This window comes from Orcinus orca, chromosome 13 (assembly GCF_937001465.1).
Source record: "Orcinus orca chromosome 13, mOrcOrc1.1, whole genome shotgun sequence".
NCBI classification, from domain to species: domain Eukaryota; kingdom Metazoa; phylum Chordata; class Mammalia; order Artiodactyla; family Delphinidae; genus Orcinus; species Orcinus orca.
In genome coordinates this window covers 11,201,398-11,217,287 of record NC_064571.1, presented here as the reverse complement: position 1 = coordinate 11,217,287, position 15,890 = coordinate 11,201,398, and the positions used below count along the sequence as shown (strand labels likewise).

At 39.1% G+C, this 15,890-nt stretch overlaps 1 protein-coding gene across 11 annotated transcripts in view; it reads left to right on the top strand.

Moving 5' to 3' along the window:
* Positions 1-15,890, top strand: part of ANAPC1 (anaphase promoting complex subunit 1) — a 167,060-nt gene that overhangs the window by 16,168 nt on the left and 135,002 nt on the right. For all 11 annotated transcript variants that reach the window (XR_007470730.1, XR_007470729.1, XR_007470731.1 and 8 more), the window contains 6 exons: positions 6,580-6,670; positions 6,770-6,835; positions 10,196-10,330; positions 11,664-11,804; positions 12,376-12,436; positions 14,379-14,566. Coding sequence is in view for 7 of the 11 variants with exons in the window: in XM_033399993.2 (XP_033255884.1) it covers positions 6,580-6,670; positions 6,770-6,835; positions 10,196-10,330; positions 11,664-11,804; positions 12,376-12,436; positions 14,379-14,566 (682 nt within the window). In the remaining 4 variants the exon portion in view is untranslated. The remainder of the gene's footprint in view (positions 1-6,579; positions 6,671-6,769; positions 6,836-10,195; positions 10,331-11,663; positions 11,805-12,375; positions 12,437-14,378; positions 14,567-15,890) is intronic.

Genomic DNA, 15,890 nt, shown 5'->3' with positions numbered 1-15,890 from the left:
GTTTGCAAATATTTTCTCCCATTCTGAGGCTTGTCTTTTCGTCTTATTTATGGTTTCCTTTGCTGTGCAAAAGCTTTGAAGTTTCATTAGGTCCCATTTGTTTATTTTTGTTTTTACTTCTATTTCTCCAGGAGGTGGATCAAAAAAGATCTTGCTGTGATTTATGTCAAAGAGTGTTCTTCCTATGTTTTCCTCTAAGAGTTTTATAGTGTCCAGTCTTACATTTAGGTCTCGAATACATTTTGAGTTTATTTTTGTGTATGGTGTTAGGGAGTGTTCTAATTTCATTCTTTTACATGTAGCTGTCCAGTTGTCCCAGCAACACCTATTGAAGAGGCTGTCTTTTCTCCATTGTATATCCTTGCCTCCTTCGTCATAGATTAGTTGACCATATAGGTTTGTGGGTTTATCTCCGGGCTTTCTATCTTGTTCCATTGATCTATGTTTCTCTTTTTGTGCCAGTACCATATTGTCTTGATTACTGTAGCTTTGTAGTATAGTCTGAAGTCAGGGAGTCTGATTTCTCCCGCTGTGTTTTTTTCCCTCAAGACTGCTTTGGCTATTCAGGGTTTTTTGTGTCTCCCTACAAATTCTAAGATTTTTTTGTTCTAGTTCTGTAAAAAAGTGCTATTGGTAATATGATAGGAATTGCATTGAACCTGTAGATTGCTTTGGGTAGTATAATCATTTTCACAATATTGATCCTTCCAATCCAAGAACATGGTATATTTCTCCATCTGTTGGTATCATCTTTAATTTCTTTCATCAGTGTCTTATAGTTTTCTGCATACAGGTCTTTTGTCTCCCTAGGTAGGTTTATTCCTAGGTATTTTATTGTTTTTTTGCAGTGGTAAATGGGAGGGTTTCCTTACTTTCTCTTTCAGATATTTTCATCGTCAGTGTATAGGAATGCAAGAGATTTCTGTGCATTAATTTTGTATCCTGCTACTTTACCAAATTCATTGATTAGCAGTTTTCTGGTAGCATCTTTAGGATTCTCTATGTATAGTATCATGTCATCTGCAAACAGTGACAGTTTTACTTCTTTTCCGATTTGGATTCCTTTTATTTCTTTTTCTTCTCTGATTGCTGTTGCTAAAACTTCCAAAACTATGTTGAATAATAGTGGTGAGAGTGGGCAACATTGTCTTGTTCTTGATCTTAGAGGAAATGTTTTCAGTTTTTCAGCATTGAGAATGATGTTTGCTGTGGGTTTGTCATATATGGCCTTTATTATGTTGAGGTAGGTCCCCTCTATGCCCACTTTCTGGAGAGTTTTTATCATAAATCGGTGTTGAATTTTGTCAAAAGCTTTTTCTGCATCTATTGAGATGATCATATGGTTTTTATGCTTCAATTTGTTAATATGGTGTATCACATTGATTGATTTGCGTATATTGAAGAATCCTTGCATCCCTGGGATAAATCCCACTTGATCATGGTGTATGATCCTTTTAATGTGTTGTTGGATTCTGTTTGCTAGTATTTTGTTGAGGATTTTTGCATCTATGTTCATCAGTGATATTGGTCTGTAATTTTCCTTTTTTGTAGTATCTTTGTCTGGTTTTGGTATCAGTGTGATGCTGGCCTCATAGACTGAGTTTGGGAGTGTTCCTTCCTCTGCAATTTTTTAGAAGAGTTTGAGAAGGATCATGTTAGCTCTTCTGTAAGTGTTTGATAGAATCACCTGTGAAGCCATCTGGTCCTGGGCTTTTGTTTGTTGGAAGATTTTTAATCACAGTTTTAATTTCATTACTTGTGATTGGTCTGTTCATATGTTCCGTTTCTTCCTGTTTCAGTCTTGGAAGCTTATATCTTTCTAAGGATTTGTTCATTTCTTCCAGGTTGTCCATTTTCTTGGCATAGAGTTGCTTGTAGTATCTTAGGATGCTTTGTGTTTTTGCAGTGTCTGTTGTAACTTCTCCTTTTTCATTTCTAATTTTATTGATTTGAGTCTTCCCCCTCTTTTTCTTGATGAGTCTGGCTAATGGTTTATCAATTTTGTTTATCTTCTCAAAGAACCAGCTTTTAGTTTTATTGATCTTTGCTATTGTTTTCTTTGTTTCTATTTCATTTATTTCTGCTCTGACCTTTATGATTTCTTTCCTTCTGCTAACTTTGGGTTTTGTTTGTTCTTCTTTCTCTCATTCCTTTAGGCGTAAGGTGATTTTGTTTATTTGAGATTTCTCTTGTTTTCTTGAGGTTTGTATAGCTATAAACTTCCTTCTTAGAACTGCTTTTGCTGCATCACATAGGTTTTGGATCGTCGTGTTTTCATTGTCATTTGTCTCTAGTTATTTTTTGATTTCCTCTTTGATTTCTTCAGTGATCTCTTGGTTATTTAGTAACGTATTGTTTATCCTCCATGTGTTTGTGTTTTTTAGGTTTTTTTCCCTGTAATTGATTTCTAATCTCATAGCGTTGTGGTCAGAAAAGATGCTTGATATAATTTCAGTTTTCTTAAATTTACTGAGGCTTGATTTGTGACCCAAGATGTGATGTATCCTGGAGAATGTTCCGTGCGCACTTGAGAAGAAAGTGTAGTCTGCTGTTTTGGGATGGAATGTCCTATAAATATCAATTAAATCTATCTGGTCTGTTGTGTCATTTAAAGCTTCTGTTTACTTATTTATTTTCATTTTGGATGATTTGTCCATTGGTGTAAGTGAGGTGTTAAAGTCCCCCACTATTATTGTGTTACTGTCGGTTTCCTCTTTTATAGCTGTTAGCAGATGCCTTATGTATTGAGGTGCTCCTATGTTGGGTGCATATATATTTATAATTGTTATATCTTCTTCTTGGATTGATCCCTTGATCATTATGTAGTGTCCTTCCTTGTTTCTTGTAACATTCTTTATTTTATAGTCTGTTTTATCTGATATGAGTATTGCTACTCCAGCTTTCTTTTGATTTCCATTTGCATGGAATATCTTTTTCCATCCCCTCACTTTCAGTCTGTATGTGTCCCTAGGTCTGAAGTGGGTCTCTTGTATACAGCATATATGTGGGTCTTGTTTTTGTATCCATTTAGCAGGCCTGTATCTTTTGGTTGGAGCATTTAATCCATTCATGTTTAAGGTAATTATCGATATATATGTTCCTATGACCATTTTCTTAATTGTTTGGGGTTTGTTTTTGTAGGTCCTTTTCTTCTGTTGTGTTTCCCCCTTAGAGAAGTTCCTTTAGCATTTATTGTAGAGCTGGTTTGGTGGTGCTGAATTCTCTTAGCTTTTGCTTGTCTGTAAAGCTTTTGATTTCTCCATCGAATCTGAATGAGATCCTTGCCGGGTAGAGTAGTCTTGGTTGTAGGTTCTTCCCTTTCTTCTCTTTCAATATACCATGCCACTCCCTTCTGGCTTGTAGAGTTTGTGCTGAGAAATCAGCTGTTAACCTTATGGGAGCTCCCTTGTATGTTTTTCCCTTGCCGCTTTCAGTAATTTTTCTTTATCTTTAATTTTTGCCAATTTGATTACTGTGTGTGTCGGTGTGTTTCTCCTTGGGTTTATCCTCTGTGGGACTCGCTGCCCTTCCTGGACTTGGGTGGCTACTTCCTTCCCCATGTTAGGGAAGTTTTCGACTATAATCTCTTCAAATATTTTCTCTTGTCCTTTCTCTCTCTCTTCTCCTTCTGGGACCCCTATAATGTGAATGTTGTTGCGTATAATGTTGTCCCAGAGGTCTCTTAGGCTGTCTTCATTTCTGTTTTTTTTTTTTTGGCGGTACGCGGGCCTCTCACTGTTGTGGCCTCTCCCGTTGCGGAGCACAGGCTCTGGACACGCAGGCTCAGCAGCCATGGCTCATGGGCCCAGCCGCTCTGCGGCATGTGGGATCTTCCCAGACCGGGGCACGAACCCATGTCCCCTGCATCGGCAGGCGGACTCTCAACCACTGCACCACCAGGGAAGCCCTGTCTTCATTTCTTTTCATTCTTTTTTCTTTAGTCTGTTCTGCAGCCGTGAATTCCACCATTCCGTCTTCCAGGTCATTTATCCGTTCTTCTGCCTCAGTTATTCTGCTATTGATTCCTTCTAGTGTAGTTTTATTTCAGTTATTGTATTGTTCATCTCTGTTTGTTTGTTCTTTAATTCTTCTAGGTCTTTGTTAAACATTTCTTGCATCTTCTCGATCTTTGCCTCCATTCTTTTTCCGAGGTCCTGGATCATTTTCACTATCATTATTCTGAATTCTTTTTCTGGAAGGTTGCCTATCTCCAGTTCATTTAGTTGTTTTTCTGGGGTTTTATCTTGTTCCTTCATCCAGTACATAGCCCTCTGCCTATTCATCTTGTCTGTCTGTCTTTGAATGTGGTTTTTGTTCCACAGGCTGCAGGATTGTAGTTCTTCTTGCTTCTGCTGTCAGCCCTCTGGTTGATGAGGCTATCTAAGAGGCTTGTGTAAGTTTCCTGATGGGAGGGACTGGTGGTGGGTGGAGCTGAGTGTTGCTCTGGTGGGCAGAGCTCTGTAAAACTTTAATCCGCTTGACTGCTGATGGGTGGGGCTGGGTTCCCTCCCTGTTGGTTGTTTGGCCTGAGGCAACCCAGCACTGGAGCCTATCTGGGATCTTTGGTGGGCCTAATGGTAGACCCTGGAAGGGCTTACGCCAATGAGTACTTCCCAGAACTTCTGCCGCCAGTGTCCTTGTCCCCACGGTGAGCCCCAGCCACCCCCTGCATCTGCAGGAGACCCTCCAACACTAGCAGGTAGGTCTGGTTCAGTCTCCCCTGGGGTCACTGCTCCTTCCCCGGGTCCCGATGCACACACTACTTTGTGTGTGCCCTCCAAGAGTGGAGTCTCTGTTTCTCTCAGTCCTGTCGAAGTCCTGCAATCAAATCCCACTCACTAGCCTTCAAAGTTTGATTCTCTAGGAATTCCTCCTCCCGTTGCCAGACCCCCAGGTTGGGAAGCGTGATGTGGGACTGCGAACCTTCACTCCAGTGGGTGGACTTCTGTGGTATAAGTGTTCTCCAGTTTGTGAGTCACCCACCCAGCAGTTATGGGCTTTGATTTTTACTGATTGCGCCCCTCCTACCATCTCATTGTGGCTTCTCCTTTGTCTTTGGATGTGGGGTATCTTTTTTGGTGAGTTCCAGTGTCTTCCTGTCGATGATTGTCCAGCTGCTATATGTGATTCTGGTGTTCTCACAAGAGGAAGTGAGAGCACTCCCTTCTACTTCTACTCCACCATCTTGGTTCCTTTTGACAAGATTTGATATTGTCATTTTCTTTGATTATAGCCTTTCTTGTGGGTGTGAAGTGTTTTTATTTTTATTTATTTAAATGGTACAGTTACTTTAAAAAAAATTTAATTAATTAATTAATTTACTTTTGGCTGTGTTGGGTCTTTGTTTCTGTGCGAGGGCTTTCTCTAGTTGTGGCAAACAGGGGCCACTCCTCATCGCGGTGCGCGGGCCTCTCACCATTGCGGCCTGTCTTGTTGCGGAGCACAGGCTCCAGACGCGCAGGCTCAGCAGTTGTGGCTCACAGGCCCAGTTGCTCCACGGCATGTGGGATCCTCCCAGACCAGGGCTCGAACCCGTGTCCCCTGCATTAGCAGGCAGATTCTCAACCACTGCGCCACCAGGGAAGCCCTGAAGTGTGTTTTAAAAATTTTATTTATTTATTTATTTTTTGGCTGCATTGGGTGTTCGTTGCTGTGTGTGGGCTTTCTCTAGTTGTGGCAAGTGGGGGGACTACTCTTCTTGCGGTGCACGGGCTTCTCATTGTGGTGGCTTCTCTTGTTGCAGGGCACAGGCTCTAGGCAGTTGGGCTTCAGTAGTTGTGGCACACGGGCTCTAGAGTGCAGACTCAGCTGTTGTGGCGCACGGGCTTAGTTGCTTCGGGGCATGTGGGATCTTCCTGGACCAGGGCTTGAACCCATGTCCTCTGCACTGGCAGACGGGTTCTTAACCACTGTCCCACCAGGGAAGCCCCTGAAGTGGTTTTAATTTGCATTTCCCTAATGACTTATGATGTTGAGCATCTTCTCATGCGCTTATTAGCCATTCATTTATCTTCTTGGGTAAAATGTGTATTTATATATTTACCAATTTATTGACCTTTAATTTTGAAATTATTATAGATCACAGGATGTTGTAAAGTAGTAGAGGTCCTGTGGAGCCTGCACTTATTCCCCCAGAGGTAACATCTTACATATCTATAGTGCATTGTTAAAACAAGGAAATTGACATCAGTACAATCAACGGGCCTCATTCAAACTTCTTCAGTTTTACGTGTATTCATTTGTGTGTGTATCTGATTCCATGAAATTTTATCACGTGTAGATTTGTGCAAACACCCCAATCAAGATTCAGAACTTCTTTATCACCTCACAGATCTTCCTCATGCTACCCACTTGAGAGTCACATATACCACACCCATCTACCACAGTCCCCAATCCCTGGCAGCCACTAATCTGTTCTCCATCTCTATAATTTTGTCATTTGAAAATGTTTTATAAATGGAATCATACAGTAAGTAACTTTTTGAAATTGGCTTTTTACAGTTAGTATAATACCCTTGAGATCAGTAGAGGCTGTTGCATATATCAATAGTGTATTTCTCTTTTAATTTGAATATTTAGATGTGTAAAGTTTCAAGAGAGTAATGATAAAACCCAGCTCATCTTTGGCTCCGTCACCAACATACAGGCAAAGGATGCAGCTCCAGTGGAGGTAAATGCAGGCACATTTCTTGAGAAGTTGAAAGTCGTTGTGCTTTATAATTTGTACAGATTGGAAAATAAAATTTTTGCCTTTTTTTTTTTTTTTTAGAAGATAGACACTATGCTGGTCCTGGAAGGCAGTGGAAACCTGGTGCTGTACACAGGAGTGGTTCGGGTAAGTAATAAATAGCATTTCATGCTTTTAGTAGGACTAATTCCTTAATAATTATTTTTTAATGTTAGTGTAGTTTGATATTTAAAATTTGTTACCTCCTGTCTATAGAATTTGGCAGAAGATTCTTGTAAGAGTTGACAATGAAGTCTTCAATTGAGGTTGGGCCGTATTTGGAGGTCTAGGACTCACTGTCATTAGGTGGGTTGGCAGTATGAAAACAGGGCAGTTGGGGAAACTTTAATGAATATAGATAATTTTAAAAAAAAGAAAAAAGTTAATTGAAGTTTTATAAAGAATATAGTTTTGAAATTGATGTATGGGTAGCTTTCTTAAGTCTCAAAGTTTTAGTAAAGTTTCATTGTATTAAATGTATAATATATATGTTGTCTGTGTCTTTTTAAACAGTTGTGAACTTTACATACGGAATAATGTAAATTTTACAAATTTAAATTATGAAATTTAAATACAGTTTGAAGGATAATGAAGCAAACATTCATATAACCACTCCCCAGGTTAAGAAATAGGATGTTGCCATATATTTACAGTCTCTTGGATTTTCTTTCCTCATTGTATCCTCATCCCCCAGAGATCCTTACTTGGAATAAATCAGTCCCTTGTTTTTATTACTAGTTTTTGCAGTTATGTATGTATCACTGACGAGTAAATTGTTTAGTTTTCCTTGTTTTTGGATTTTCATATAAAGAAAACATACCACATACTCTTCTCTGACTTATTTTGCTCAACATTATATTATTTTTAGATTTATTTGTGTTAACGTGTAGCTGTTGTTGACTCATGCACTGTTACCTAGTTTTCTGTTGTATGATTATACCAGAACTTTACCAGCCACTAGGGTTGTTTTGCTGTTTCCTCTAATAAACAATGCTTAAAAAGTTTTTTAAAAATATATATCTCCTAGCCTTTAGAATATATGCATATTCAACTTAGCCGCATGGTGCCACATTGTTTTCCAAAGTGTAGGTTGCATCAAGGTTGCAAGGTTGTGCTCCTTGCCTCCAACAGTGTATGAGAGCTCTAGAAGTTTCTTTACATTCTTGCTAACCCAAAGTACTGTTAGCTTTTTGTTTTTGTTTTTCCCAGATGGCTGCCTCATTACAGCCAGGTGATAATGGAAGTCCAGGCTCCCTCCTGGCCTTTGCTCACAGGGCCGAGGGGTGGGGTGCAGTATTTTCCTATCGTGTTTGTCTGGAGTAGGTTGGTCATTGTCTAAAAGTTTTCTAGCTATTCCTTTACTGATTGGGTCTTTTTTCCTGTCTGCTCCTGTAATGAGACTGTGGTCTGCCTCAATTTCCACGTTACCTAGAGGCCAGTTTGAGAACCGAATGGTGTTATAGATCAGTGTTTAGTTCTCAGATCTTTTACTGTGTCATTGTTGGTCAGTTTCACACATGGGTCACTCGTTGGTCAGTTTCACAAAAACTTTATATATACTAGTTCTTCTGTCATTTTTGTTTTTTAATCCTAAAAAACACACCAGGATTTCATACACGTATTTAGAAAGTCCTTTTCTCTATTTCCTCCCTCTCCATTCCTCCCCTCACTCCCTAGTTGGGACAGTGAGGGGTTGCTGCTTTGTTATTGCAGGGTAGGGATGGAATAGAGTGTTCCACCCACAGTCTCTGGAAGAGGGAGGGGAGAGGTAGGCTGCTTTTTATTATAGAGGGAGGATGAAAGCCAGGCTCTTCCCCCTTGACAGTTGCTGCACACGGTGGGGCGGTGGAGAGGGGCTGCCTCGTGGCAACGAGAGCAGGGCTTTGTCTGCAGTGCCTGCGGCTGCAGTGCCTGATGAGGGGAGGCGATGCCACCTTGTTACTGCATGGCTGGGCTGTAAGATAGGCCTCGCCTCTGTGCTGGGGCAGGGCGCCACCTAGTCCTTGCAGGTGGGATGACAGGACCCTGCCCGTAGTCTCCAAGCACAGCTCCTGATAGGGCGGGCACTGAGGGCTGTGGCTTCTTCCGTGTGTTTGCCTGAAGTGGGGCAGGTGGGGCGAAAGTGTTTCTGCCCTGCTTAGTCTCTCTTCCTGACCAAGTTTTGGCCAAAAGAGCAAGGTTTTCATGGGCTCTCCTTTGGTGTGTGCTTGTGGACATTTCTGAGTTGTAGGCCTCTCGAGAGCCCAAGGCCTGGTTACGTAGGGAGTTGGAGAAACAAAAACAAAAGCTAGGGAATTCATAGTTCATTCCTGGTTCTCAGGCCCCTAGCCAGTCAGTCTTCTTTCCTCACCTTTTAGAGTCTTCTGCTAGTTGCATCATACATTTCGTGCAGATTTTGTTGTGGTAATTCGTGGGAGGAATAGCAGGGAATGTGCTTATTGCATATTTTTATGAACTGGAGGGGGGGTGGTCTCTGATGGCTTTTTAAAAACTTTATATATACTAGTTCTCCTGTCATTTTTGTTTTTTAATCCTAAGGATTTTATTTGGGCAACTTCTGTAATTCTGTTAGCTTTCGGGTAGTATATTGACATAAATATGGATATTGTCAAAATTCCACTTTAGTTCTGAGTATCTCCTTTTAGTCTTATCAAGAGTTTTCAGCCTGTGTGGGTGTGAATTTCTGTTGTGTTTTTCTTGAGAACCCTGTGGGTAGCTAAAAGGAAGGAGTGGGTAGCATGGGTTGCTGGCTCATTCTTTTAAGGTCAATGAAGAGTTAATGTAAATTTTTTTTGAGGAAGAAGTATTTGAAAGTTTATGACAGAAGACAGATTGTGAGCTAGAGAGCACGGTTTGAATTAGGTTGGATTTAATTTCTTGAGTATCGCTTCAGCCTAAATTTTTTGGCTCCCAAGAAGTAATTGGTGTCTTTCTCTCTGCCAGGAAAATACTTAACAAGACTGATGCTTATAGTCTCTGAAAGCTTAGTGTCTCTGCTGCCTTTACCACCAATGAGGTAGAAAAATGCATAGTATACTTGAATTTTGTATAGTGTCTTGACTATATTAACATTCCCCCTGTTTCCTGCCCCCAGAGAAGTCCTTAGTTATGAAAAGAAGGAATCAGATTAAGAATTTATGCCAAGATACTCATAGTTGGTTGGTAGAATTTGATACATTATTAAAATTTTAATTCTCTTTGTTTTTTAGTTGTGTTTGGTGATCATAGACTTTGAAATATTTAAAGAAATATATGCTTACGTGCCTAATGTTTCATTTAAGAACATGATACAGTAGGAAATTCCCTGGTGGTCCAGTAGTTAGGACTCTGAGCCTCCACTGCAGGGTTCAATCCCTGGTCGGGGAACTAAGATCCTATAAGCTGTGTGGCGTGGCCAAAACAACAACAACAACAACAACAACAAAAAATTAAAGCTCATTTTCTTCCACATTTTTTTACTGCTTAAAGGTGGGAAAGGTTTTTATTCCTGGGCTGCCAGCTCCCTCCCTGACAATGTCGAACACGATGCCTCGGCCCAGCACCCCACTTGACAGCGTTAGTACTCCTAACCCTCTGAGTAAGCTGCTTGGATCCCTGGATGAGGTAAGACAGAGAGTGGGTGTTGTCAAAAATTAATAGTGTTTTAAAGAAGTTTGGTCAAATATTAGTTCTTTCCATGGTTAACTTTTTTCTGTTTTAATGATGACAGAATTGGAAGTTTGGCTAATGCTTGTAGAATGTGTATATTTTCAAGCACAAATGATTCAGTAAACATACATTGACTTCCCTTCTGATGTGTAACGTATTTTTTGAAGGTGCTGCAGTGAGGAAAGTGATGCATTCTTTTTCATCTTGGGATCTTACTTGGGTGGAACAGATGTACTGTCTGTTTCAAGAGATTATAATTTAAGATAGGTAGACTATTAAGACTTAAGAGGAACAGAAAGTACCATAGGAGATTCACTGATAGGAAGATACATTCTGATGGGATGATGTGGTGGAATCAAAGGCTCCTCTTCTAGAGACGTGTCTACCTTGGTTTGGACCTGGAGGGTAAGTAGGATGTCTGTAGATGGAAGGGGGCTTTGGGGTATGCGGAATTGCATGGGTGTGGGCGTGGAGGCAGGACAGTGCAGAACATTTTAACACATAGTTGTATCTCCATCTCCCAGCATACAAGTGAAGACTCAAGAAGTCTGTGGAATGAATGAACGCTTATAAAAGTACACGTAGTCTCTTGGGTGAGGCAGGGCAGGGGGTGGGATAATAATAACCTGTTTTCTAGTGTTTTCTGTGTACTAGGCACTGTTCTGAGTGTTATATATGTATTAACTCATTTAATCCCTTAAAACAGCTTTATTAGGAAAATATTAATCCTTGTTTTACAAATGGGCACATAGAGAGGTACAAGGAGGTTACTGGTCTAACGACATACAGCTAATAAATGGTAGAGCTAGGATTTACACTGTCTTCCTAACATGCTCTTGAAAAAGAAAGGATGAAAAGGTTTTTATTCCGAATGCAGTCTCCAGGGCATTATAGGTTTTTGAGCATGGAGTTAAGAATGTTAGGATTTGTGTTTTAGATAGGTTTATCTTGGGATTGCAGATAGACCAATTAGATCCCAAGTGCTGTAAGACTCTGGGGCCACCTCCTTCCGATTCCTTTCTTTCTCTCCTGATCTTGGTCCCTCAAGTGCAGGTAGTCTCCACAGCTTTGTAGTGCTGTGCATCAGATGTGCTATTTTTATCGACTTTTTCTAGTTGCTTTGGTGAGGACCTTGGTCTGCTACAAGGTACTTAGTCATGATTAGAGCAGAATGGTTTTAAATCATTATGTACAATTGCTAGACCATATGCAAAAAAGATATATAGTTTCTTTAACCTTAATTTCTCAAAACATGCTTCACATGTGTTGTATTTATGACTTTTTACAGGCTGTTCTATTGTCCCCAGTTCCAGAACTAAGGGATTCTTCAAAGCTTCATGATTCTCTCTATAATGAGGATTGTACTTTCCAACAGCTTGGAACTTACATTCATTCTATAAGAGACCCTGTCCATAACAGGGTAACGCTAGTAAGTATGCATATTTATTTTTAAAAGGTTAGGCAACTTTCCAAGAATTGTGGCTGTTATTTAAAGTTTGTCAGAACGCAGAATTTTGTGATAAATGGAAACAAATGTTTCTTGTGATTTTTAAAATCTCTTGTAATGCGTCATTTTTTTGCCCTATTTTACTTTAAAGTAGTTCTGGCCAACTTTTCTGAAGTTCATGTATTCTTAAAAAATTTATTGAAAACAAAGCTGTTCAATCAGTTGAATTTTATATGGGCATGGTTTTTGTCTTTCTGTTAAAAGTGAGCCTCTTACTTTTGGTGATGGTGACTCAAGTGTCTATATGAAAATTAGACACTTTGTTAAAGACAAGAATTTTTGTAAATGTTTTACAAATAAGTACATTTATTGTTTCTAAAACTTCGAAGTATTCAATTCTGTTTGAAAAATATTGCTTGTTTTTCATTTATTTTATTGCATTTTTGTTTGACAGACAGTCTTGTGAAGCATCAGCTATTTTTAAGACATTCAGAGACTTAGAATGCACAGATTCTATTTACTCGCTCTTATTTGTTTCCATTCTTTTCCCTAGGAACTGAGTAATGGCTCCATGGTTAGGATCACTATTCCTGAAATTGCCACCTCTGAATTAGGTATGATTAAGAATCAAACCTCACTTTTGTGTGTTCTTAGTTTGATTTAAAAGATTTGGATTAATTGCTGATTTACATGAATAATTGGGGTTTAAAAAATTTTTGCTGTTTTTGAAGCCATGAGATGGAGTTTTTTACTGTGCTGAGAAGCTATAAAAAAGAGCTGCGGGGCACTTTGCGCTGCCCGCTCCATGTGTGCTCTAAGGCTGGGGGAACCCGTGAAGTGTGTGCTAGTTCTGCTTCTGTGAGATTTCTTATGAAAAAGAAGCCATGCAGTGAGATTACAGTGTATGGACACGCCTCTTGCAAGAAAATCTCAAAAACAAGGAAGCCCAAGCAACTAAAATAGTTTTTGGCATATTGATGGTTTTTAATCCAAAAATATATCTCTCAATTGTTAGATACATTGAAAATTAACATAATTGCCTTTAACTGAATAAAACTTAACATTATAGTAAAAATACACTCAGGAGTATTTTGATAAAATTGGAGTCTGCTTGAATTATTATTGAAATGCAATTTGGAAAGTACTAGGTGAAAAATATTTCTGAACATAGAATAGTAAAGAAAACTGGAATTGAAAAGATTTGCCAACAAATGTAAATTAAGAAAAGAATGCTTGTATGATATAAGAAAATTCAGGACATCTATTAGTTTCAAAGTCTGACTGCCAGAGCAGAGCGTTGGCAGATTGTGTGAATTCTGCAATTTGCTAAGTGGGCTAGAATGACTTGCGTTTTAGGAAGTATCTTTCACTGGTGTAGTAAATGATATTCTGAGTTCGTATGGAGATGCCTTGCTTTTCTGAAAGGTATTTAGCCAGTGATCTCAAGAAGTATAAGCCTAACCAAAGTACATAAAAACAAATAACAGGTTAATTAAAAAAAAAAATCTTACTCTCTCACGAGCAAATAGTTCATGCACGTAAGTTTTTGTACTTTACTTATAAAGCTTTCCTCAGCCCCTCAGGCAGTATCTGGTTTACACTTAATTTGGATTCAGTCACGACAAACTTGATTATTAGGTTTTCTAACATTGGTTTCATTTGATTCCAACCTTTGCTGTGTATGCACACACGTAGCAAATTGATGAGAAAAAGCATATGCTGCTGAGGATGGGCCCCGGTGACAGTGCCAGTGGGCAGGGAAGAAAAGAATCCTCTAAAGAGATTATGGGAGGATACGAAAGCATTGCAGTATGGGGCCATTTCCTACTAAAAGCAGACCCAGGCCTCTTTATAGCAGTAGCCCTTACCACCCTGAGGGGGTCGCTGTATGACAGTGTAGCACTGTTAAGTGATAGCCATACTAATGATATTGAGTCATTAAGAAAGTTATAGTTTACATGGTATTGATTGATCAGAGAGCATGTAAAACATTTTAGAAACAATGCTGTCAGAAATAATGAAAAGTTATAAAGCTTTGGTTAACCAGAATGTTCAATCATTCAGAACATATTTTAATCCTAAGTAAGCATTGCTATTTGAGGAGGTATATATTGATTATTACATATTTACTGAAGTATTGAAGCAATATTTTATATGAATTTATTAATGTAGAAATTGTATGTTTTTGTTAGAATGGTCTTTAATTTATTGTCCAAACTAGGACATTTTTGAGAGTGAAATGGGGAGCTATTAATAACTGTCAGGGCCATGGATGTCAATCATCTCTGTCTTAGGTAATTTCAGCTCTTTGGTTACTCTATTTCTGATCCAAAATTAATGATTACAAAGCTGCCCTGCGACCTCTTGCAAGCCCTGTTAAATTCAGTGTCAGTTGATTGGCTAGGTCAGATTTGCATCCCATTGGCTCTTTAATGGCAGTTCTTTTTTCATAGTACTTGGCCTTTGTATAGTAGTAATTAAAAAATGTTCTTAGTAAAAGGGGAAAAGAAATGCATGCATAGGAAGCATACTAAAATTAATCTTTGCTTTTAATAGTACAAACTTGTTTGCAAGCAATTAAATTTATCCTGCCAAAAGAAGTAGCTGTTCAGATGCTTGTCAAGTGGTACAGTGTCCACAGTGCTCCAGGAGGACCCAGTTATCACTCAGAGTGGAACTTATTTGTGACTTGTCTCATGAACATGATGGGTTATAACACAGACCGCTTAGCATGGACAAGGAATGTAAGTACAGATAATTGTTTTTCCTCCTGAGATATTCTGTTGTTATCAATGTAATGTTTGCATAATTTTTTTTAACATCTTCATTGGAGTATAATTGATTTACAGTGGTGTGTAAGTTTCTGCTTTATAACAAAGTGAATCAGTTATACATATATCCCCATATCACTTCCCTCTTGCGTCTCCCTCCCTCCCACCCTCCCTATCCAACCCCTCTGGGTGGTCACAAAGCACCGAGCTAATCTCCCTGTGTTATGCAGCTGCTTCCCACTAGCTAATCTGTTTTACGTTTGGTAGTGTACATATGTCCATGCCACTCTTTCACTTTGTCCCAGCTTACCCTTCCCCCTCGCCATATCCTCAAGTCCATTCTCTAGTAGGTCTGTGTCTTTATTCCCGTCTTGCCCCTATGTTCTTCATGACCATTTTCTTTTTTTAGATTCCATATATATGTGTTAGCATACGGTATTTGTTTTTCTTTTCTGACTTACTTCACTCTGTATGACAGACTCTAGGTCCATCCACCTCACTACAAATAACTCAATTTCGTTTCTTTTTATGGCTGGGTAATATTCCATTGTATATATGTGCCACATCTTCTTTATCCGTTCATCTGTTGATGGACACTTAGGTTGCTTCCATGTCCTGGCTATTGTAAACAGAGCTGCAATGAACATTGTGGTACGTGACTCTTGTTGAATTATGGTTTTCTCAGGGTATATGCCCAGTAGTGGGATTGCTGGGTCGTATGGTAGTTCTATTTTTAGTTTTTTAAGGAACCTCCATACTGTTCTCCATAATGGCTGTATCAATTTACATTGCCACCAACAGTGCAAGAAGGTTCCCTTTTCTCCACACCCTCTCCTGACCAGTGTGAGATGATATCTCATTGTAGTTTTGATTTGCATTTCTTTAATGATTAATGATGTTGAGCATTCTTTCATGTGTTTGTTGGCAATCTGTATATCTTCTTTGGAGAAATGTCTCTTTAGGTCTTCTGCCCATTTTGGGATTGGGTTGTTTGTTTTTTTGATATTGAGCTGCATGAGCTGCTTGTAAATTTTGGAGAGTAATCCTCTGTCAGTTTCTTCACTAGCAAATACTTTCTCCTATTCTGAGGGTTGTCTTTTCGTCTTATTTATGGTTTCCTTTGCTGTGCAAAAGCTTTGAAGTTTCATTAGGTCCCATTTGTTTATTTTTGTTTTTATTTCCATTTTTCTAGGAGGTGGGTCAAAAAGGATTTTGCTGTGATTTATGTCATGGAGTGTTCTGCCTGTGTTTTCCTCTAAGAGTTTGATAGTGTCTGGCCTTACATTTAGGTCTTTAA